The sequence below is a fragment of the Eucalyptus grandis genome, chromosome 5 (assembly GCF_016545825.1).
Source record: "Eucalyptus grandis isolate ANBG69807.140 chromosome 5, ASM1654582v1, whole genome shotgun sequence".
Classification (NCBI taxonomy): domain Eukaryota; kingdom Viridiplantae; phylum Streptophyta; class Magnoliopsida; order Myrtales; family Myrtaceae; genus Eucalyptus; species Eucalyptus grandis.
The window spans coordinates 13,482,467-13,506,795 of NC_052616.1; the positions used below are offsets into that span (position 1 = coordinate 13,482,467).

The 24,329-nt window shown below is 38.5% G+C and overlaps 1 protein-coding gene and 1 long non-coding RNA gene across 2 annotated transcripts; one reads left to right on the forward strand and one right to left on the reverse strand.

Annotated features, from left to right (window-relative positions):
* Positions 1–4,162: 4,162 nt before the first annotated feature.
* On the reverse strand, positions 4,163–5,997 carry LOC108960186. The gene is made up of 3 exons (XR_001987997.2): positions 5,733–5,997; positions 5,302–5,639; positions 4,163–4,396 (listed from the first exon to the last, which is right to left on the reverse strand). It is a non-coding gene; the product is annotated as an uncharacterized LOC108960186 (long non-coding RNA).
* Positions 5,998–9,507: 3,510 nt separating this feature from the next.
* On the forward strand, positions 9,508–14,550 carry LOC104444268 (disease resistance protein RPM1). Its single transcript, XM_010057918.3, has 2 exons — positions 9,508–9,666; positions 11,265–14,550. The coding sequence occupies exon 2, from the start codon at positions 11,514–11,516 to the stop codon at positions 14,355–14,357; it is 2,844 nt and encodes a 947-aa protein (XP_010056220.2). The 5' UTR covers positions 9,508–9,666; positions 11,265–11,513; the 3' UTR covers positions 14,358–14,550.
* The last annotated feature ends 9,779 nt before the right edge of the window (positions 14,551–24,329 follow it).

Here is a 24,329-nt window from a genome sequence, read left to right on the forward strand (position 1 = left end):
CTTCAACTATGGGACAAAAGGATTATCATGATCGATGTCCTGACTTGTAGGAAGCAAGGATGAGCTCCACCACCAAGTGGTGATCGGTTTCAGATCCGGTCCGGTTCCATCTAGGAATTGGGAACTAGACTGGTAGGGCTGATTCCCCCTTTCTAGAATTCGAAATTGAAACAAACAGTCACAAAATCGGGAACCGGATCGAATAGTACCGTCGGTCCAGGTGGTTCCTGGTCCAAGCAGTTCCATCTGCTCATCCCTACCACCTACCTATCATTGGAACTGATTTAGACAGAGTTTATAGATTGTTGATTGATTTGCATCATCAAGTGAAGGAATTAAATAGAAGTGGAGTCGCTGACTCCTAGAATGACAGACAATATACTTTAGACCAATTTAGAGGCGCATCCATAAGAAGGAATCATAAAATTGGCTTTGCCAACAACCACCTAGAAGGTGAAGCTAAGTGCCGATGGGAGGGAGCTCGACCAGCTTTTGGGTTGAACATGCAACTTTTTCGTGGGAAAATTTACTGAGGCTTTTCACACTCAGTTTTTCCCTTGCTCTTTTCTAGCGAAAATGAGGAGCAACTTCGTGTGCGTTCGTATATATCTCAGGGTAACTCTACTATTATATAGAGTACACTGGCCGCTTCAACCAAATGGGTAGATTTGCAAAGAACTTTGCGGCTAACGATAAAGATAAAGCCGTACACTTCAAGAGAGCGCTCAAGTCAGATATCAGTTCTAAGCTTTGTTCTCATGTGCTGACCACCAACAAAAATGTCTTAGAGAGGCTAATAAAGATAAAATGTGGCATCTTAAATTATGATCCGCGGAGCACATAGCAATTAATAGAAATATCAACACTCAATTTACATTCAAGATGCTCAGATAATACATTAAATTCTTAGCAAATTGAGCAGAAATAAGTGCATAAATAATGGCAAGATCAAATAACAGGAGGCAATAGAAATGTGAATGTGAGGGGATATTTCGAATTTAAAAGCAAATTCGGTTTCTCTTTCTCTCTCCAGCGTTTCTGCACTTCGGAACCAGCTCAGGAGTAAGTGACATGGGTTTTTAGACCATTTAGTGGGCTGATAGCTACATGGGCTTAAAAATAGGGTTTGGATGATTGGGCTTAAGCTTATGCTTCTTTTGCCCCACTTGTTTCAATATCGAAATTGCCACTTTCTGTACAAGAAAATAGATTAAGAATTTCCCTCTCCTCGTCCACTTTTCTTGAAAATAACTTTGTTAAAAGCAAATTGAATGAATATAATACTCAAGATGTGTCCACCTTGGGTGCGTCATTGCGCAGACAGCAAATTTGTGTGATATATTATTGTGAAGTCTGCGATTGAATGAGCAAATGACGACGGATGTGTGCTTTGACAAAGACCAAGAAGTATGTAGTTTTGGAAGTGTTCATCAGAAAGAACTTATAGCAATTTGAATTATCTTAAAAATTGCTTAGTCGCCATTTATTTCGTAGAAAATGAGTTATTTAAAAAATATTTTTTAAAAAATAATCATTCATATCTCTTACAAAAATAAATGAATAAAAAATATTTTTTTCATCCATAAAATGACTAGACAAAACATTTTCTATATACTAATTATTTTGTATGATACAAGTGATTTTGGGAAAATATTTTTTAAAATTTTTATTTTTTTCAAAACAAACAGAGCTTAAACATGATCCACCAATTATAATTTATTTATTTATTTTTATCGAAACCAACTATAATTGTTTGCCAGCTACTTTATGTCCTTTTTCTTTCTTTTTGTGCCAAAGCTGTGGATTTGTCATGATATCGGTTTGCTTCAAAAATGTGCTCACACAAAATTATTGACTTAATTTAATTTTTCTATGGATTAAATATGTATATAACAACTTAATAAACCTTTCATCTCTATTATCTACACCATTATATAAAAAATGAGGGCCTCTTACTTTAAGAAATCTTAATCATTTATTTTCTTCCTCCAAATATCCTTAATTATATGTTTTACAAAAGTAAGGCGCTTTTTACATTCAAACAGGTGCAATATTTTAGAGCCATTGATATGGTACTGTGTCGATACAAATTGACTAAATTATTACTATTATTTTTAATGTTGTCATTATTGTTATTGTCCTTATCACAACTACTAGTATCATGTCCATGCGATGTATGGATTCTTGTAACTACAGGTGATAAGCCATTGAGCACGCAGTCCAATAGTAAGGGACTGGACAAACTAGCTTTGTAGATGATTTTTTACCAAATGCAATTTGCATTTCCTCAATGGTTTATAGGTTAAAGGTATTTGCATTTCCCCAAGGCTTATTTGCAAAGCTGAACCAAACACACCCTTGGATGAGGTAAGGACGTTTAATTTTGCGTGTGGGGTTCAATCCCCACACTTTGCAAAGAGGCAAAGTGAAAGTCTAAGACTATCCTTGGTGCCCATAAGTGTAGATCATTAGTTATTTCCGTCGTCACTCCCGTTTTAATTTGTCAAGATAGAAGTAAGTTTAAACCTGCAAAATTGCCTAAGATTCTCACGACTTCTCACGAAAAGTAATATCATAAATGAGAACAGTTTGCAATGGCCGGCTGCCTTGTCCATGGAATTTTCTTTTTAGGGTTTAGATGTATGGATCTCAAGAAGAGGATGAATCAAGATTCTGACGAGTTCTCATGAAATGTTCAATTATAAATGAGATTGGTTTGCAATGGCCAACTGCCTCATCCACGAAATTTTGTTTTAAGGTTTAGATGTAGGGATCTCAAGAAGAGGATGTGCCAAGATTCTCACAAGTTCTCACAAAAATTCAATCATAAATGAGATCGGTTTGCAATGCCAACTACCTCGTCCATGGAATTTTTGTTTTAGATTAGATGTAGGGATCTCGAGAAGAAGTTGAACCAAGATTCTCATGAGTTCTCATGCGAAGTTCAATCATAAATGAGATCAGTTTGCAATGGCCAACTGCCTTTATCCATGGAATTTTTGTTTTGGGGTCTAGATTTAGGGATCTCAAGAAGAGGACAAACCAAGATTCCCAAAAGTTCTCACACAAAGTTCAATCATAAATGAGACCGGTTTTCAATGGCCGGCTCCCTCATCTATGGAATTTTTGTTTTGGGGTTTAAATTTAGTGATCTCAAGAAGAGGACAAACCAGTATTACCACAAGTTCTCATGAAAAGTTCAATCACAAATGAGATCGGTTTGCACTGGCCAGCTGCCTCATCCATGGAATTTTTATTTTTTTTGGGGGGTTTAGATTTAGGGATCTCAAGAAGAGGACAAACCAACATTCTCATGAGTTCTCACGCAAAGTTCAATCATAAATGAGATCGGTTTGCAATGGCCGGTTGTCTCATCCATAGAATTTTTCTTTTGGGATTTAGATTTAGGGATCTCAAGAAGAGGACCAACCAAGATTCTCATGAGTTCTCATGCAAAGTTCAATCATAAATTAGATCAATTTTCAATGGCCGGCTCCCTCATCCATGGAATTTTTTTTCTTTTGGGGTTTGATTTAGGGATCTCTCAAGAAGAGGACAAACCAAGATTCCCACGAGTTCTCAAAGTTCAATAAATAAAAAATGAGATCAGTTTTCAATGGCCGGCATCCTCATCCATGGAATTTTTTTTTTTTTTTTTTTGGGGTTTAGATATAGGGATCTCAAGAAGAGGACAAACCAAGATTCTCACAACTTCTCGCGCAAAGTGCAATCATAACTGAGATCAGTTTGCAATGACTGATCGCCTCATCTATGGAATTTTTGTTTTGGCATTTAGATTTAGGGATCTCAAGAAGAGGACGAACCAAGATTCCCATAGGTTTTCATAGGTTTTGATGCAAAGTTCAATAATAAATGAGATCGGTTTTCAATGGCCGGCTTCCTCATCCATAGAATTTTTGTTTTGGGGTTTAGATTTAGGGATCTCAAGAAGAGGACAAACCAAGATTCCCACGAGTTCTCACACATAGTCCAATCATAAATGAGATCGGTTTGCTATGGCCAGCTCCCTTGTTCATGGAATTTTTCTTTTTTTTGGGGTTTAGATTAGGGATCTCAAGAAGAGGATGAACTAAGATTCTCACAAGTTCTCACATGAAGTTCAATCATAAATGAAATCGATTTGCAATGTCCGGCAATCTCGTCCATGGAATTTTTGTTTTGAGGTTTAGATTTAGATATCTCAAGAAGAGGACAAAGGAAAAAAGAGAGAAAGAAAATAGAGACAGAATAAATGGACCAGATGTGAGAGGGAAACGAAAAAGAATGTCGAAACCTTGTTCGCAGTCTTTGAGAAAGTCAGACGTGAGGCCCGTCGTAGACTGTGCAGGGTCCAGCACGAGGCAATTTTACGCATATTGGGTCCCATGTGGCATTTCTATTTCAAATAAAAAATGAAATGAGTGAGCTTGGGTTCATACACGTGACGACAGTGAGGGAACTTGCGTCAATCCATCAAGTGATAGAGAGCATCATTCCAAACATGATGAAGAAAACTGAGGAAAATAAGTTAAAAGCATGACTTAACACAATTTGATACGCTTGTTATGAGTATGAGAACCGAAATTTTCATAACACTTGAAAAGAAAAAAATTGGCCAACAATTCTAAAGATTTTAGTTGTTAGAAAAATATGCGCAATTTAATATTTTAATTTTTTAATACTTCCCTCATATATAGGCTGGACTTTGCCTTAAATTATGATTTCATATTTATATATTTTAACATTCCATCACATGTAGATTAGACTTTATCCTTAGCCATGTGTTAAGTCTCTGTACTTCATTCTTTGATACCATGAAAAAGTTTATAAAATTATTACTAACTTTTCTAAAAGTTTAAACTATTAAAAAAAAAAGTTACGTTTAATATTCGAATATTCTAACAATACTTAAATTGAACATGCACAATTTATTGGAGCAAACGTGTCAACATGACAAGAATTGCCGATAGCTTCCCTTTATAATTTAGTGATTTTATGCCAATTAAAAGGTGAGCACATAGATCAGCTCGTTGCCTCTCCGGAAAGTATCTCTTCTTTTTAGTCTTAGGTTAATAACACATGTCGTCCCTATGACTGAGCAAACGAAGTGCGTGATTCCAGATCCAATGTGTCAACTATGTCAAGATCATAGCCCAGAAACAACAGAGCATATATTCCTATTATGTTCATGGACACGAGACATCTGGTCTCACCCACAGGTTCAATTCACACCGGCATCATATCACATACAGAGAGCAGATGCTTGGCTAATAGATCTGATTGAAAAACGTGATCTATTACCTGATCTGGAGACTCTTGCGCATATCTTGTGGCAGATCTGGAAAACCAGAAATAACTTTGTTTTCCGCCGAATTCTCCCTGATCCAGCACAGGTGGTTGCGGTGGCTTCTGCGAACGCCCATGTTGCTCGTTGCTGTAATGGAGTACTATCGGGATCTCAACTGCGCACCTCAAATCCAGATCGGGTGTGGTGCCCACTGAAGCCCGGCACTTTGAAGATCAACATCGATGGAGCCTTTCCCACTGCAACAAATGAGGGTTCCGTGGCGTCTGTCTATCGTGACCACTCCGGCTAGCTTGTTGATGAATTCACCAGCAGTATCACAGCCTCTTCGGCTCTGCAGATAGAGATACAAGCACTCACACTCACCCTCAAAAACCTGTTGCTAAAAGGGATGGAAAACGAACAACTTCTTTTGGAATTTGACTACCTGGTACTCGTAGAAGCCGTGCATCACCCTTGCTCTACACCGTAGGAGATCCGAGCGCTGTTCTCAGAGTGTGCGGCGTTGCTCCCCTGTTTCCCTAACCTCTGAATCGTGCATTGTAGGAGAGAGGCCAATCACGTTGCAGACTAGGCCGCTAAAGCCCATAGGCGCCGAAGCCTCCCCAGAACTGGGTTGTTTCCCCTCCCAACCTCTTTTGGACCTTCTTTGTTTTGATACACTGGACAAGGGTTGTACCCTTGGTTAGCATATATAATATTTCTCCGTTTTCGACAAAGAAAAAAAATTCAAAAGAAGAGAATTAGGTGAGAAGTCAATTTGTTGTTCATGATTGTACTCACGCAATACTATCTTTAGATTATTATTATTACTAGATGTAATCTTATGGAGTTGATTGGACGTTTCCCAACATGTTTTGCCAAGAATGCAAGCGACACTCGAAAGATCAAAGAAACTTATTGCAATCCCCTTAAGTGGCATTTCTGCAAATTAAATTGAACTTTTCTTAACAAAGATAATTGTATTCACATTTTTTTTTTTCGATCCAGGAAATTGATAGAAAACCGTCCTTAACTTTTTGACACATGGCCCTCAAATAGATTGTAGCACACAAGATAACTAACTTAACCACCAAATGTCCATGAACACTTCTATATCACTTTCTTCTCTTGCGGTAGATAAAAACAGAAGTTCTGGTCCTAACTCGTTCGTTTCGCGAAAAATAATAATTTCTAGAAAAATAATTTCCGAATTTTTCGGCGTTCGTTTCACGTAAAATGAATTCCTTAGGGAAAACGTTTTCCATAAAAGCAAAATAGTCTTCTAAATTAGGGAAAATGTTTTCCACTTTTTCAAAAGTGGAAAACATTTTCTTCACTTGATCTCTTTTATCTCACATCTCTACAAATCCTCACATTCTCCTCCATTTTCTTCTTCTTCTTCTTTTTATTAGAATTATTTTTTAATTTTCTTTTTCTTTTTTAATTCGAATTATTTTTAATTTTATTTTTCTTTTCTTTTTTTTTTTTTCCTTTTTCTTTTCTTTTATTTGTTTCTCATATTCTTCTTTCTTGACTAGTCATCGACCATCGCTAGGCGAACCTCGAGCTCGTTAATCTCAAGCTTCACGCTCGTCGATCTAGCAAGCCTTGAGCTCAACACTCACGCTCGTCGATTTGGCGAGTCTCGAGGTCGACGCTCACGCTCGCCAATCGGTGAGCGGTGAGCCTCATGCTCGTCGACAAGCTCGTTGCTCACCGCCGTCGCGGGTTGTCGCCATGGCTGGCAACTAGCCAAGAAAGAAGGAGATGGAAAATAAAGAAAAAAGACAAGAAAAATAAAAACGAAAAAAAAAATTTAAAAATTAAAAATAATTAAAAATCGATTTTTAAAAAATATGAAAAATCCATTTTAAAAATAAAATAATAAAAAGAGTATATGGAGGAAAAGATTTTCCTTACTAAACAGCAAAAAATATTTTCCACTTCATTTTCAATTTTCATCCGAATACCGGAAAATATTTACATTTTTTTTGGAAGATGACTTCCTAGAAAATATTTTCCAGAAACACTACATTTTTCGCAAAACGAATGAAGCCTTAGTTGATATGCTATTCGCAGGTAACGAAATCCCCTAAATTTCCTAGAGTAACGAGTAAGCTCTATCTCCAGAACAGCTATGAAACTTCAAGGAAATTATTTTCTGTTTCTTAAGCAGTAGCTATCCACAACTTTTGGTGCCAAAGTCTCAAAAAGGGGCCATCAAAGATCAAGTTAAGGGTCAAAGGTTGGCCCTTATCCATGCGATAGAGACAGATTCATTTTTGACTTCTTTGAATGAGCAAGAATGTATTCACTGCGTTTGAAAGTCTATACAGGGGCTCGCTTGAGGCCCAAATGCTCATTTTATTTTGCTCAGTCAAATGGACAAACTTTCTGGGAGTCATTGATTCAGCACCAGCCCGTCCATTTTCCCTGATGCTGAAACAGGGCTAGAAAAAGGTTAATACAAGCATTAGAGGTAAGACGGAACTCGTTCTTCTGTTTTCCATTAGCAAGGGTACTTGTTGAACGAAATAGACAGATGAACTAATTCCGTCACAAGCACAAACTAAAAAATCGTGAACAATACACTGCTGTAATCTCAAACTTCAGCAACGTATTTAACCCGATTCAATCGGTCTTATGTCCTAACTCATGTTACGTCCACAATCAAATTTCATTTGCCAGGCCAAATTTCGATACTCGTGAAATATAACTCAAACGGAAACACTTAGCTTCCGCACAACATGCGGAAGTGGATATGACGACCTGTGCATCTTTGGCCCCTTCCATTCGAATACCGTGTATGTCAGTTAGATGTTTTAATTTCGATTTGATTCGATGACAGTCTGATCTTAATTCATTGCAATGCAATCCTTCCCTTGTCTTGATCAGGCATAAGAAAAGCAATACAAGATCATTGGTAGTAAACTGATTGTATGGTCTATTATTTGATCAAAAAGCGAAGTACTTCCACCAAATAAGAGACAGTGGCCCAACAATATAGATATGACAAATGGTCATTAAATTAATAATTGCATGTTTTTTAAGACTTGTTAGGAGGGAGTTCCTGTCTTGACTTGGAATAGTCGCTTGACAAAGCCAGTTTTTCCTCCTCATGGAATCCTCATCGATTCCACGTAATAGACGGCTACAGCCACTCCAATCTAATAGAAAAGGCGCCATAATTTCGTGTTTCATAAAGATCTAGGTGATGCCATTCTATTGTTAATGCTATCTATTATAAAGATCTAGTTGATGTCATTTTATTGTTTATTTGGTTAATTGCTTCATACACAATGATAGTCCATTTTTTTTTTAATTCGATAGGTGTTGATTTTCCTCTCAAATTTGGGCCTTCTCATTCACCAGTAGAAGAACAAGACGTATATTTGAGATGATACTGTAAGGTATTGCCACGGGAATTTCAGAGCAGTGTACAGTGAAGTTCGGGAGTAATCTGAGGTCATTTGCTTGTTCGTCGCCTTACTGCATTTAATAATTCTTCTACTTCCTACCTATGGAATGTTGCTTGAATTTCCTTCAGGTAATCTGGTCAAAACATAAATTTGGCTTTTCGTGATACTTAGTGATAGGTTTGCGAATTTCATCTGAACGTTCGTGTACAGAAGAATTGTCCTGGCCTCCGGTGTTGAAGTCTTGATTTTGATGAATTATTGAACATTATGATATTCTTAATTGATTGAAAGTTTCCTCCATCAGTTGAAAGTTTCCTCCATCCATCTTAGTCAAAATCAACTCTTATACCTTGCAATGCAAGTTTTTCAAGAAAAGTTCATGTCGACATAATGGTGTGATCGAGCAGGAATTAGTAGCTGAAATATATTTCAATAAACTACATGGAGAAAATCTGAGGAATGTTCCTGTATTCAGATAAGAACTATAATAAAATAAGACGCGGAAGTTCCTTCGCAACTTCCCATGATTACGCGTTTAGACAGGGTTACAAGTTATTGCAGACCTTTCCGCATGACACAAGAAAGTTGAATAGCTTGCCGTCGGAGGCACAAATATTTAACACAATCAAGAAAAATTAAAAGGGATATCACTAAAATAAACCAAAACTTACACAATGTGCTAAGCAGACATGGATCCCACACAAGGCAGCCATAAATATAAGATTCACTAACGTTAAGCGGTTTATGAATATTTGAGTTAGTGGTGGGCACTGAAAATATATATATAGAAGGAAGGGTTGAAAAGTCATACAGAGAACAAGGAAAAGGAAGAGGAGGACAGGAGCACACATTCGGGAGAAGAAGAGGAGGAGGAGAAGGAGGAGGAGGGGAAAAGAGAGAGCGCGAGGTCATGCAGCGAGGGCCTTGCTAAACTGATTCAACTCCATAACGCCACATCCGGTAAGTGCCCATGCCCATCGTTCATCCAATTAGGGTAGTTTTCGTATTTGGGGCAAAAATTCAGAATTTTGGAAAATTTGATCTGCCTAGTCTGATTTTTGAGTTGTCAACCTATGGAATTACATGGAAATGGAGGTTTGTGGTGTCATGGAGCCATTGGGTTAGTTGAGGACCATTTTAGAGCAACAGTTCTATTGGAGAGAGATTTTTGGGTTTTGTGGGCGAGTTTCACGTTGCGTTTAAATTTGAATAGTTGCTTTTGGCAAGTGATTTGTTTAAATTTGAATAGTTGCTTTTGGCAAGTGATTTGTTGACACATGAGAGTTATTTTATTAGCAATTAAGCTTAGTTTAACCGAGCCATATTTAAGATAGCGTTTTACTTGGTTTTAATGCTATTTCTTGCTGAATGATATGAATGCGAGTTCGTTGAATCGAGTAAGCCTTAGTATTGGTTTGGGGCATATCGAGGTGAGTGGTGCTATCTCCATTTTGAATTTGCAAACTTATATTTTGAAAATGAAAAGTACGAGGTATAATATGTGCAAATTGTGATTTGGCTAAAATGCAAGAGTAATGGATCAAATATTTACAACATTTTATTCATTTAAGAATGGTTTGAGAAACGCGTTATGAAAGTTTAAATATGTGTACCATGATGAGATCTGATTTATGGAATGGATTCTTTGATAATTTAGGAAACGTTTAATGAGAAAGACATTTCGAAATGTTACTGGTTTATAAAATGAATTCCAAAATGGTGTGAGAAATGTATTGTGTGTGTGTGTGTGTGTGTATTGTCTAATGAATGGAGTTAGAAGATTGGGTTTGTGAAACCATTTTTATGAAAGAATTGCGTTGAGTTGAGTATGCTTAATAAAAGGTGATTTGATTCTGTATGTGAAGCCAATATATAATATGAATTATGAATTGGTTTTATGGAAATAATTGATTTGTGAAAGGCTTGGGAAATTAACTGTGATATGGATGGGTAGAAGACTAAGTGCTATACGATAATGTAATTTCATGGGAGCCATCTTTAGAACCTTGTACTCAAAGGCTAAGTGCTAAATGATAACGTAATTTCGTGGGAGCTACTTCTAATGCCTTATACTATTGATATATATTAATCAAGGACAAAGTGCTACACAATAACAAAGCTTCCTATGAGCCATTTCTAGGACCTTGTACTATTTAAGGGCTAAGTGTTACACAATGACGTGGTATAATGAGAGTCACCTTTAGGGGCTTGAGATGTGATGTACTATCAGATTAATCGGTGGAATAGACAATTGATGTGTAATACAAGTTCGATTTGAGATTAGTCGATGGATTGAACTATTTGCATGTGTTTAATAGAGATCAATTAATGGACTCAACCATTGAAGCTTAAATTGTGATAGTGGATTTAAATGAGAATCTCTAACTTGTACAAAGCTGTGTCAAAATGAGACAACTCATATGTGATATCATAAGTTTGGGTTATGAAGTGCTGGTATTGCTTTGTGTATATATATAGTGGGTACTTAATTTGTTTAGAAGATATGTATTACTCAGTAAGCTGTAGTTGCTCACCTCTTTCTTTCCCAATCTCTTCAGGTCCCTCAATTAGTGGCCATTAAAGCCATTGCGAAATCGATGGGAATATTTGGGAGTTGGATTTGTGATTTGAGGCTACATCTTTGAGGCAAAAGGACAGCCTTGTTACTTCCTCATTTTTGTAAGATTTGGGTACGATAGTTTAACATTTCAGAGACTATGAAAAGCCTCAACTTTTGCAACCACAGACTAAAGCCTCTAGGCAACAAATAAACCAAAAACCTCACCTCCACTCACCAGACTAGAGGCATGGCAGAGAGCGTAGTGACTCACCTACTCACAAAGCTTACGCAATTCTTTGAGAACGAGGTGCGGCACTTGACAGGCGGTCAAGAAGAAGCCCTCTCAGTGAGAGGAGAATTGGAGCGTGTGCGGGCCTTCCTCAGGGTCGCAGATACCCTCGAGGAAAGTGACGATGAAGTCAAAGTGTGGGTGAAGCAGTTGAGAAACATAGCCTACGAAATGGAGGACGTGCTCGACGAGTTTTCCCTTATCCTGAGACATGATCATGGAGTAGGATTCACTGGCCTTATCAGCAGGATGTCCTGCTGCATCAGGAACCTAAAAGCTCGATACCGTATCACGTCCGAGATAAAGCACATCAATTCCAGAGTAAAGGACATATGCGATGGGCACCGGAGGCTGCGCCACAAATTCAGTAGGGCTCAACAAGATCAGAGCTCGACCAACACAGATAACACATGGCAGGACCACCGAGGCAATGCCCTTCTCCTAGATAAAACTGACCTAGTGGGCATTGAGCGGCCCAAGAATGAGCTAATCGGGCGGTTACTTAAGGGGGCTCTCAGGCGGGAGGTCATCTCCGTCGTGGGGATGGGAGGGTTGGGCAAAACCACTCTGGTGAAGCAAGTCTATGAAGACCCCGCTGTGAAGAAGCATTTTACAATATATGCTTGGATCACTCTCTCTCGGTCCTCAAAGATCGAAGAGCACCTCAAAGACATGCTTGATCAGATCATGAGGGTAATCAGGAAACCAGTCCCTCCAGGAGCCAACACTATGAATAGCCATTGGCTTAAGATGATCATCAAGGACCTGCTTCAGAGGAGGAGATACTTGATCGTCCTCGATGATGCATGGCACATAAACAAATGGGACGCAATCAAGCATGCCTTACCCAACAACGGTCACGGAAGCCGAGTTATCATCACAACCCGCAATGCTGATCTGGCATCTACCTCCTGCAAGGAGTTCAGTGGGCTGCTAAAAGATATGGAACCACTCGATCCGGCACAGTCGTGGAAGCTTTTCTGTCAGAAGACATTTCAGGAGAACTCTTGTCCTTCCCACCTGGAGGAGATATGTAAGTACATTTTGAGAAAGTGTGAAGGACTGCCGCTGGCAATCGTGGCCATCAGTGGTGTTCTAGCCACGAAAGACAAACAGAGGATCGATGAATGGGATGTGGTACGTCGCAGCCTTCGTGCCGAGATTGACGGCAACGACAGGCTCAAGAACTTAAAGAGGGTGCTTTCCCTCAGTTTCAGCGATTTGCCGTACTACCTGAAGTCCTGTTTCTTACACTTAAGTGTATTTCCTGAGCGTCACCTCATCGAGCGCAGGAGACTGACCCGGCTCTGGGTAGCGGAAGGGTTTGTCGAGAGACAAGAAGGCAAGACACTTGATGAAGTTGCAAAGGAATACTTCAGCGAGCTCCTGAACAGAAGCCTAATCCAAGTGGCCGAAACAACAACCGATGGAAGGGTCAAGTTGTGCCGCATACATGATTTCCAGAGGGAAATAATAACTTCAAAATCGAGAGATCAAACCTTTGCAACGATCACCAAAGAGCAGACTGACATGTGGCCAGAAAAAGTTCGCCGCCTTTCACTGCACAACAGCCTGCAAGCGGCACAGCAAAACAGGTCACTTTCTCATCTGCGCTCTCTATACATGTTCGGTGTAGACAGGGGATTCATTGACCTTGTCCTAGGATGTGACATTAAACTGCTTAATGTCTTAGACATGCAAGCCACACCTTTGTCGAAGTTCCCAGTTCAAGTTGTTGACTGGTACTACCTAAGATATTTAAGCTTCAGGCACACTGAAATTAAAACAATTCCTTCTTCGATAGGGAGGCTTCAGAACCTAGAGACACTGGATCTTAAGTACACAAACGTAACACGATTGCCTGTCGAAATCTTGAAGCTGAGAAAACTTCGGCATCTCTTGGTGTATCGGTATGAGAATATATCCTATTTGTACAACAAGTATGGCTTCAAGGCACTCACGGATATTGGGGCTCTGCAGTCCCTTGAAAAGTTGTGCTACATAGAGGCGAGCGATGAGAGGAATGACATCCTCATGAGAGAGCTTGGGAAGCTGACGCAGTTAAGCAGGGTGGGCATCCTGAAGTTGAGGAAAGAAGACGGAAGGGCTTTGTGCTCATCAATAGCGAAATTAACCAACCTTTGTGCATTATCCGTGGCTTCGGTTGAGGACGATGAGATATTGGATCTGCAACACCTTACATCTCCACCCCAATTGCTACAGAGGATCTACTTGAGAGGGCGTCTCGAGATGCTACCAAACTGGTTAGCCACTCTCAATAGTCTTGTCAAGTTGCACTTACGATGGAGTCGGTTGAAGGATGACCCACTCGTATCACTGCAAAATTTGCCCAACCTGGTGCATCTCGAGTTGCTCCAGGTCTATGAAGGAAAGAACTTATGCTTCAAATCCAAAGGTTTTAGGAAGCTGAGAATTCTGGGTCTCGACAATTTTGACGAACTCAGATCCGTGGAAGTGGAGGAAGGAGCAATGCCCTGCCTCGAGAAGTTGATCATTCAGCGCTGCAAGCTACTAGAGAAGCTGCCATCAGGCATTGAGCATTTGACCAAGCTCAAAGTACTTGAATTCTTCGACATGCCCGATGAGTTGGTCAAGAAATTTGTGCAAGATGAGCAGGACAAGGATTATCAGAAGATCGCACGCATTCCAGAAGTTTATTATGGATATTGGAGAGATGGAGGTTGGGACGTCCAGTCAATAGAGAGATCATCTGAGGGCAACGCCTCTCCTCGCCATGGCACTAGTATGAGAAGCAGTGAGTTCCCTCCATGCTGGAAGTAAAGGATTGAGCCCCTTTTCCTGATCTGAGTACAGTACGTGCATAATGTTTGCCTTGTACATGTGAGTGAGAGTGTGATTGTAAATATAGCAAATGTCTACGATACAAGGCACATGTAAAAAATGTAAATACTAGTGTAAGGTAATTTTCTATGCCTGTAAGTGACATGAATAAAGCAGCTAGTTCACTATATTATCCTCTTGAAATGTGCTTCCCCCTTCCGTGTCATGGATGTTCGCCGCTGTAGAATAACAAGAGGCTGGCAACTAGGTCAATGAAAGATGATCGACCTATGATAGACAACTAAGCTGAAGTACATTTATCAAGACTACAGATTGCTCGGAAGGTAAAGAACAGATAAAGTTTTCAAGAGCATATTGCAGTGGGAAGATCCAGAATTGCTGTTAATGAGAAAGGCTCAAAATACTTGCACTCGTTGCCACCTTAAGATACAAATTACGGCCCTAGCACAATAAGTCTACTTGTTCCTTTATGGATATCAATGTCAAACACAATCTCACTAACAAATGGAGGATATATTAGATGTAATAGCGTTCTAACACCAGCCTAGACTGTATATTCCACCTGCTTGCTCCAGGTCTCTTGTTATCCTACTATCATCTCCATATATATATGGCCTGCATATGTACGGTAAGAGATCCACCTAGCATTTTGATAGATGAGGTTGTAAACAAGCAACCTTATTATACTAACTTGTGCTCATTTTCTCACGGATTGCTTTTCTGTGTGCATAATGCCAGCAAGGTTTCTTGTTTAGACAATTGCAACTCATTAGGAAATCTCTAGCAGTAAATAAACTTTGGCATTCTCTACTTCATCCTGCTAATTATACCATAGAATTGATCATCGACCATGTACCCGGGGAAGTTGAATTCTTGGAATTAACTGGATAAGAAGACTGGCCAGATAATGGTAAGAAGCCATTAGGTAAACAGTCCAATGGTAAGGGAATTGGGCGAGGTGAGGATGTTTAATTTCATGAGTGAGATTCGGCTTTCATGCTTTATAAAGAGGCAGAGTAAAAGTCTATGATTATCATTGGTGCACATAAGTGTAAATTATAAGTTATTTCAATCATTGCTCTTGTTTTAATTTCTTAGGATAAATGTAAGTTTAAACTGTATAAATGAAATCGTCGGTGTAAAAGTCACATGAGCAGAAATTACACAGCTTTCTGATGTTACAAAATTGCCTAGATTCTCACCAATTCTCACTTGAAGTTCAATCATAAATGAGATTGGTTTGCAATGGCCGGTCCATGGAGTTTTTGTTTTGGGGTTTACACTTAGGGTCAAGAAGAGGACGAAAAAAAAGAAAGAAAATATAAAAAATAAATGGACGAGATGTACCTCGTAGAGAATGAGGACAAAAAAACAAATTTTAAACCTTGTTTGCTTTCTTTCATGAAGTCAGACGTGGGGCCCACAACGCGGTCGTACACTGTGCAGGGTTTGGCCCAAGCAACTTTATGTAGATTGGGTCCCCATGACATTTCCATTTTGAATAAATAAATAAAATGAAATGAGTGGGCTTGGGTCCGCACACGTGATAACGGTGAAGGGATTAGCAAAAAAAATTTAGAGAACGTCATTCCAAGCATTCCTGGATAATAGTTGATGAAGAAACTGAGGAAAATAAGTTAGATGCATGACTTAACACAATTCGATACGCTTATTATGAGTATGGCAACCGAAATCTTCATAACACTATGATAGAGAAAACGAAGTGAGTGAGGAAGCTATTTCAATTTAAAAAAACAGAATTTGGTGAGAAGTTAATCCATTGTTCATGAATGTACTCAACCAATACTATCTTTAGATTATTATTATTACTAGTTGTAACCTTACTGAGCTGATTGGATGTTTCCCGACATTTGACATGTTTTGCCAGGAATGCAACCGACACTCGATAGACCAAGGAAACTTATCGCAATCCTCTTGAGTGGCATTTCTTCAAATTAAATTGAACTTTTTTTAATACAATAATTGTATTCACATGTTTTATTTCGATCCACAAAATTGATAGAAAACCCTCGTTAACATTTCGACACGTGGCTCTCGAATAGATTTTAGCACGCAAGATAACTTTCTTCCAAGTTCAGCAAAACATGAACCCTTCGATAACACTTTCTTCTCCTGCGGTAGATCAAAAACATCAGTTCTCTTGTCCTAATTAGTTGATATGCTATTCGCAGATGACGAAATCTTGAATTTCCTGGAGTAACAAGTAAGCTCTATCTCCAGAACAGCTACGAAACTTCAAGGAAATTAGCTTCTGTTTCTTAAATAGTAGTTATCCGCAACTCTTGGTGCTCGTTACAAGGCCAAGTTCTCCAAATGGGGCCATCAAAGATCAGGGTCAACGGTTGGCCCTTATCCATTCAATAGAGACAGATTTACTTTTGACTTCTATGAATGAGCAAGAACGTATCTACCACATTTGAAAATCTCACAGGTGCTCGCTTGATGACCAAATGCTCATTTGATTCTGGTCAGTCAAATGGACAAACTTTCTGGGAGCCTTTGATTCAGCACCAGCACCTCCATTTTCCCTGATGCTGAAACACGGCATTTAAATGCATCGAGGTAAAGCGGAATGCATTATAGCAACATCAATAATATATTGCTGTAGTCCCGAACTTTAGTAATAGATAGACAATCCAGTTCAATCGGTGTTATGTCCTAACTCATGTTACATCCATGATCAATTTCCATTTACCAGGCCAAGTTTTGATACTCATGAAACATAACTCAAACGGAAACACTTTAGCTTCTGCACGACATAAACAATCTACACTGTTTAAGAATAGTTTAACACAGTGCAGAAGTAGATATAACGACCTGTGCATTTTTGGTCCCTCCCATTCGAATACCATGTATGTGTGTGAATGTTTTAATTCTGATTTGATTTGATGACAGTCTGATCTTAATTCATTCCTCTGCAATCCTTCCCTTGTCTTGATAAGGCATAAGAAAAGCAATACAAGATCATCGATGGAAAACTGGTCGTATGGTCTATAATTTGATCGAAAAGCAAAACACTTTCACAAAAATGAGACAGTGGCCTAACAATATGGATAAAACAAATGGTCATTAAATTAATTGCATGTTATTCAAGACTTGTTAGGAGGGAGCTCCTGTCTTGACTTGGAATAGTGGCGTGACAAAGCCAGCTTTTCCTCCTCATGGAATCCTGATCAGTTCCACACAATAGACAGCGACTGCCACTCCGATCTTATTAAAATGACACCATAACGTCGTGTTTTCTAAAGGTTTAGTTGATGTCATTCTATTGTTTAATGCTATCTGTTATAAAGATCCAGTTGATGTCATATTATTGTTTATTTGGTCAATTGCTTCCTATGCAATAATGGTTCATTTATTTTAATTCGATAGGTGTTGCTTTTCCTCTCAAAATTTCGGCCCTCTCCTTCACCAGTAGAAGAGCAAGACGTATATATCCCTACAGATTTCAATCTTGACCATTTCGCATTTGAGATGATACAGCAGGGGAATGCCACGGGAAAATCAGAGCAGTGTACAGTGAAGTTCGTGAATAATCGCGCTCATTTGCTTGTTCATCGCCTCACTGCAGTTGATTAATTCTAATACTTCTTAGCTATGAAATGTTGCTTGAGTTTCCTTCAGGTAACCTGGTCAAAAAATAAATTTGGCTTTTGTGGTACTCAGTGATAAGTCTGCAAATTTCGCTTGAATATTCAGGCACAGATGAATTGTCCTAGCCTCAGGTGTTGAAGTCTGGATTATGATGAACTCTTGATCAACATGATATTCTGAATTGATTGAAACTTTCCTCCGTCAATCTTAGTCAAAATCAACTCTTATACCTCGCAATGCAAGTTTTATAAGAAAAGTTAATGTCGAAATAATGGTGTGATCAAGCAGGAATTGGTAGTTGAAATATATTTCAATAAACTACACGGAGAAAATCTGTGGATTGTGAACTCACAACAAGCACATCTAAATTAGCTATACCTGGATTCAGATAAGAATATACTATAATAAAATAAAACACGAAATTTCCTTTGCAACTTCCCTTGATTATGTGTTAGATATATAATATTCTGACAGCGTTACAAATTGCCCTTACGGTGGAGTCGGCTGAAGGATGACCCCCTCATATCACTCCAAAGTTTGCCCAACCTCATGCATCTCGAGCTGCTCCAGGTCTATGAAGGAAAGACCTTATGCTTCAAAGCCAAATGTTTTAGGAGCTGAGAATTCTGGGTCTCCGACAATTTTGACGAATTCAGATCAGTTGAAGCGGAGGAAGGAGCAACCGCCTGCCTTGAAAAGTTAATTATTCAGTGCTGCAAGCTACTGGAGAAGCTGCCATCAGGCATTGAGTATTTGACCAAGCTCAAAGTGCTTGAATTCTCCGACATGCCTGATGAGTTGGTTAAGAAACTTGTGTGAGACGAGCAGTGCGAGGATTATCAGAAGGGCTCGCACACATTCCAGAAGTTTATTATGGATATTGGAGAGATGGAGGTTGGGACGTGAGGCGAGGATTATCGAAGGGGTCGCACACATTCCAGAAGTTTATTATGGATATTGGAGAGATGGAGGTTGGGACGTCCAACTGATAGAGAGATCGTCCGGTGGCAATGCCTCCCCTCGCCACTCGCCAAGGCACTAGCATGAGGAGCTGTGAGTTCCCTCCATGCTGGAAGTAATGGACTGATTCCTTTTCCTGATCTGAGAAGTGCATAAAGTTTGCAATATATATATGAGTGGGAGTATTACTTTAAATATAGCAAATGTTGACGATATGAAGCACATACAAAAAAGGGAAAATTACCGAAAAAATCCTAAACATATTACAATTGTGTAAATTCAGTCTTAAACTTTTTCTTTTTTTACCAATTGAACCCTAAACCTTTTATAATTATTCATGATTAGTCCATCCAGCAAAAATCAGCCGGCCAACGTTGGCGACCTCTTTTAAATAATATTTTATTTTTTGAAATATTATATTAATTTTTTTATCTTTTTTTTTTCTCCTTCTCCCTCTTCCTTCTTCCTTCCTCCTCCCTCCTTTGGCTTCGCAACTGGCCAGGCTAGCCTATCACCGGATTGAGGCGATCTGGCAGGCTCGCCTTGCCAGTTGGCAAGCTCATGCCCAGCAACGGCGGGGTGAACCCCCGCCAAATATGGCAAGGAGGGCCTTGTCAGACGCAACAGCAAGCCCCCCTCGCTGGATCTAGCGAGGGCTCGCCTCTCAAGGCGATTGCGAGGCCTCGCTAGATCTGGCAATGGCTTGCCCCGCCGTTGCTGGGGGCAAGCTTGCGACTAGTGAGGCGAGCCCGCCAAATTCCTCACCAAATCGATAGGGGTTCGCCTCACCGTTGCTAGGCGCGAGCTCACTGACTACCAAGGCTCATGAGATCCGACAGGGCTCGCCTCGCCAAACCCGACAATGGTGAGGCCCCCCTTGCTGGATCTGGCAAGGGCTTGCCCAATGACGGCGAGGGGAGCTAGCCCAACCACCTCAGTCCGACAACTAGCCAGCCCTCCCCTCTAGCCAGTCGCTGGAGCCAAAGGAAGAAGGAGGGAGGAGGAGAGCAAAGGAGGAAGGAGGGTAAGGGAGAGAAAAAAAGAAGATAAAAGATAAAAAAAAATTAATAAAATATTTCAAAAAATAAAATATTATTATAAAAATGGTCACCGACGCCGGCTGGCCAACTTTAACCGGATGGATTGATCGGGAATAATTGTAAAAGATTTATGACTCAATTGGTCAAAAAATAAGTTTAAGACTGAATTGGCACAATTGCAATAGGTTTAAGATATTTTCGATAATTTTCCCTGTACAAAAAATGTAAATACTAAGGTAATTTTCTGTGCTTGTAAATGACATGATTAAAGTAGTCCTCTTGAAATGCGCTTCTTCCTTGGGCATCAAAGATGCTTGTCAATGTAGAATAATAAGAGGCTCGCAACTAGGCCGATGAAAGATGGTCAACCCAAGATAAACAAATGAAGTTCATTTAACAAGACAACATATTGTTTTGAGGGGAAAGAACAGACGACAAATTCATAACCATTTTGCAGTGGGAAGATCCCGAACTGCTGTTTACGAGAAAAGCTCAGAATACTACTATTCGTTCTACTTGTTCCTTTATGTATATCAGTGTTAAACACAATCTCAGTGACAGATGGAAGAGATTTCTGAAGTATTAGCGTTCTCTCACCTGCCTAAAATGAATATTACCCACTGCTTGCTCCAGGTCTCTTGTTATCCTACTGTCATCTCCATATCAATTCGGCCTACATAAGTTCGGTAAACGATCCCCCTAGTATTTTGACAGATGAGGTTGTAAACCAGCAACCTTGTTTTACTTATCTATGTGCATTCCCTAATAGATTGCTTTTCTGAGGGCATACTGCCAGCAAGGTTCCTTGTTTTGATAGTTGCGACTCATTGGGGGATCTCTGGCAATCAAAAACTCTAGCATTCTCATGTAAGTCTCCCTGCAACGGATACCTGCCGATCACTTCATCTTGCCAATCATACCATTAAATCGATCATCGGCCACATCGAAGAAGTTGAATCCTCAGAATTGACAGGATATGATGAATGGCCAGATGGTAAGCTCACTAGCTTATGGCATGTCATCTAACAGGCATAGGGAAATTTTGCCTTGGTCATTGACAATTCCTCGCTCGATTATCCCCTATGTTATGCAGGAACGGAAGTATCTGCTTGCGCAATTATTGTCATATATCTGGGCATGCAAAGTCCCTCCTAACTATTTGAAGTTAGCAAAGTATTTTCTATAGGGTTAATACCACAAGAAATCTCAATCTGTACACCTGCAACAAATTACCCAAAATAATTTTTTGGCCACAAAAATCTAAATCTAAAACTAGTACAACTATAACAAATTTACTCTTCATTAATTTTCGTTAAATTTTACTATCAAATTGTTTAGTCGGATGACACGTGACAGTTAATATGTATACCAATTTAGAGTTTTATCTTCCATTTGTGACAAGTATACTAATTTGTGATTTTTCATAATATTAATTTAATGTACGGAAAATAATAAAGGATAAATTTATCATAAATGTACTAATTTGAGGTTTTTAGTAGTCAAAAATTAGTTTGAGGTAAATTTGTTACAAGCCTACCAATTCATGTTTTTCATGATATTAACCTTTATCTACATCCTTTCCTCTAAAATCGACGCTCACTCCTCCTGGGATCATAACGTCAGCTTTGGACATCCGTAGACGATGCTGTAAAGGCAGTGCTTCACCCAAATGACGTGGAAGGTCTCGATGTCCGTCGTTCTCCTTGTCCTAGAACTTAGATGACAGACACCAATCCCGCAATATCCTAAGGCAACCCACCCAACGACCTGCCTGATGCTGCACAAGAAAGACAAAACGATATGCATATCAGATGTAAGGACCACAAACAAAATTGGGTGAATTACATTTTGGCAATTATAATATTAGCAAATCAATCAATCTATTTTATTGTAAATTAAGATGGTTTCAATGGAGCACGCGATGGCAGGAGTTGATCAGATGGACGGTTTGACAAACTACAAAAGAGCCAAACGAAGCTTCTACGGGTTGGTTCGGTCATGACAATAAATAACTATGACCATATAAAGAATTAGAGCATTGCCCATTAATTATTTCTTTTAAGTTGACATACACTCTTCAAAAAGTCATATATGTGATAATTATTAATTTTATAAAAGTTGTTATTGGCCTATCTATGGAGATGTTAAAATATATGGCCCCTCCATTTATACAAATTTGAAATAATAGATTAATTTTTGAAATATTGGGCATTTCAAATGAGTTTATCAACAGTTTCCTTTTAGATAAATCACAAAAGTCCTAAAAGAACATTCCTTTTCAGAAAACAGTGAAGGAAATGCAAAAGGGTTTGCAGAAACCTACGATCCTAGAGAGAAAAAAAGTTCTTTTTAAAAAATACTGGTACGCGGATAACGAAACGAAAAATGAAACTGAAATTTTTTTATTGGTTTCTTCCAAGAGTAAAAAAAAAAAAAAGAGATAAGTACACTAATTCTGCAAACTTACCATAAGAGTGCAGTTAAATCCTAAAACTTTTAAAATGTGTAATTAAGTCCTAAAATTTTTAAAAAGGCAATCAAGTCTTAAAATTTGTTATGAAAGTACAATCGAGTCTTAAAAATATCAAATAATGCTATTGACAAAAAGACTTGATTTTATCAATTTGATAAATTTTAAAACTTAATTGCATTTTTTGAAAGTTTTAGGACTCAATTACACTTTCGTAACAAGTTTTAGAACTTAATTCAATTTTTGAAAATTATAGGATTAAATTGCACTTTCTTGACAAGTTTTAGAAGTTCCAATATACTTTATAATATACCAGATTATTCCATGAATGAAATATACAGAGATCAATTTGTTCTCTTGTGGTTCGATTAAAATGGTGAGAGAACAAGAAAGCATTACCATATAAAGTGAGTGGCAAGAAAGAACATAAGAAATTTGCCACATTAGAAAAAAAGTGAATGCCGTAATAGAACAATACAATTATAATAATTTATTCTCACGATCAAATTCCTGAACAGATTACTTAACTAGAGAACTTCTACAGGAAAAATATATCAGAATAGCAAGCATACTTTCCAAAGGAAAAATTGTTCAAAAAATCACGAACCTACTATACGGCAGTAAATTCAACTTTAAACTTTTCACTTTTACTAATTTGGTCCTAAATTTTTTATCGTTAATAGAGTCTTTCCAATCAATTTTGGCAGAAATTGTTGACATTAGCGCCAATCATCCTAAATAATTGAAAAGCTTTGATGAAAAGAATTTAAAGGACAATATCATAAGTTTCGATGAAATATTACTGAACTTAGAGAAGTTTGTGGCGATAGAGTACATTTATCCCAAGGTATCATTTAGGAGATTTTAAGATACTTAAAAATTTAGGTGAAATCTGTTAAAAAAACACATAATTTAGAATTTTCATGGGTTTTTCGAAAAGTAATTTACGTACGCACAGTGAGAACAATATAATTTCTGCTTGGAGTGACGTGTACGTCCCAGGCAAATGCAACTAGGAGGAAACCATCTTGTATTTGTTAAATTGATCATCCAAATCCCTTGGTGTTTGAAATGGTCAAGTCTAGATGTTGCCATCATTGATCAAGCTCATTTCAAGGATCACCAAGAATCTAATTTTAATAGAGACAGATTCATTTACTTTTTGGAATCTTGGAAGAATTCACCCTTTGAAATTGTCGTTTGGTGTTTGAATATGAAGGGCCCTGCTTTTCCTCAAAAGTATGTCCACCAAGCGTTAGATAAAATGCCAACTGGGCCGAAAAAGAAGATACAAAGCGGAAGACGTTGTAAATTCACACAAAGGTATGAGTGACCCGGAACATGCGCCTTGGTTTCAGGTATGGCGTGTTCATTCAGTGGATTGGTGCTGGTAAAAGCAGCTTTCTCATCCTCACGGGATCCAAGTTAACTCCACCTAACTCGTGCTCTTATCAGTGTAGACACTTTGAATATCTATTGGCGTGACCCTGTTTTAAAAGTCTCATGTCGTTAGTGACTGATGATCGAACATGATAATTTGCTTATTTTTTAGTAGCTCAATTGTAATTAATTTCCTTTTCCATTTTTGATTTGTTGTTGTCCTACTCAGACAAGGTCTAGTTCTCTTGAATGTACGAGGGGTCCTTTGCCATTTTTTATTTGTTGTCCCATTCAGACTTGGTCTAGTTCTGTCGACTGTACAAGCGTCAAGAGTGACAGGAAATAGGAGGAAAAGAGGAATTTTACTGTGTATTCATTGATTTGTATACAAGCACATTAATTACATTTATAGTGCAGGAATGGAAAGGAATAAAAGGAAACAATATACAAAGAATTTTAAATTTCCTATTTACCAAAACTTCCTAT

Coding starts and splice junctions, on each gene's coding strand:
- LOC104444268 (XM_010057918.3), top strand. CDS start 11,514: ATGGCAGAGAGCGTAGTGACTCACCTACTCACAAAGCTTACGCAATTC.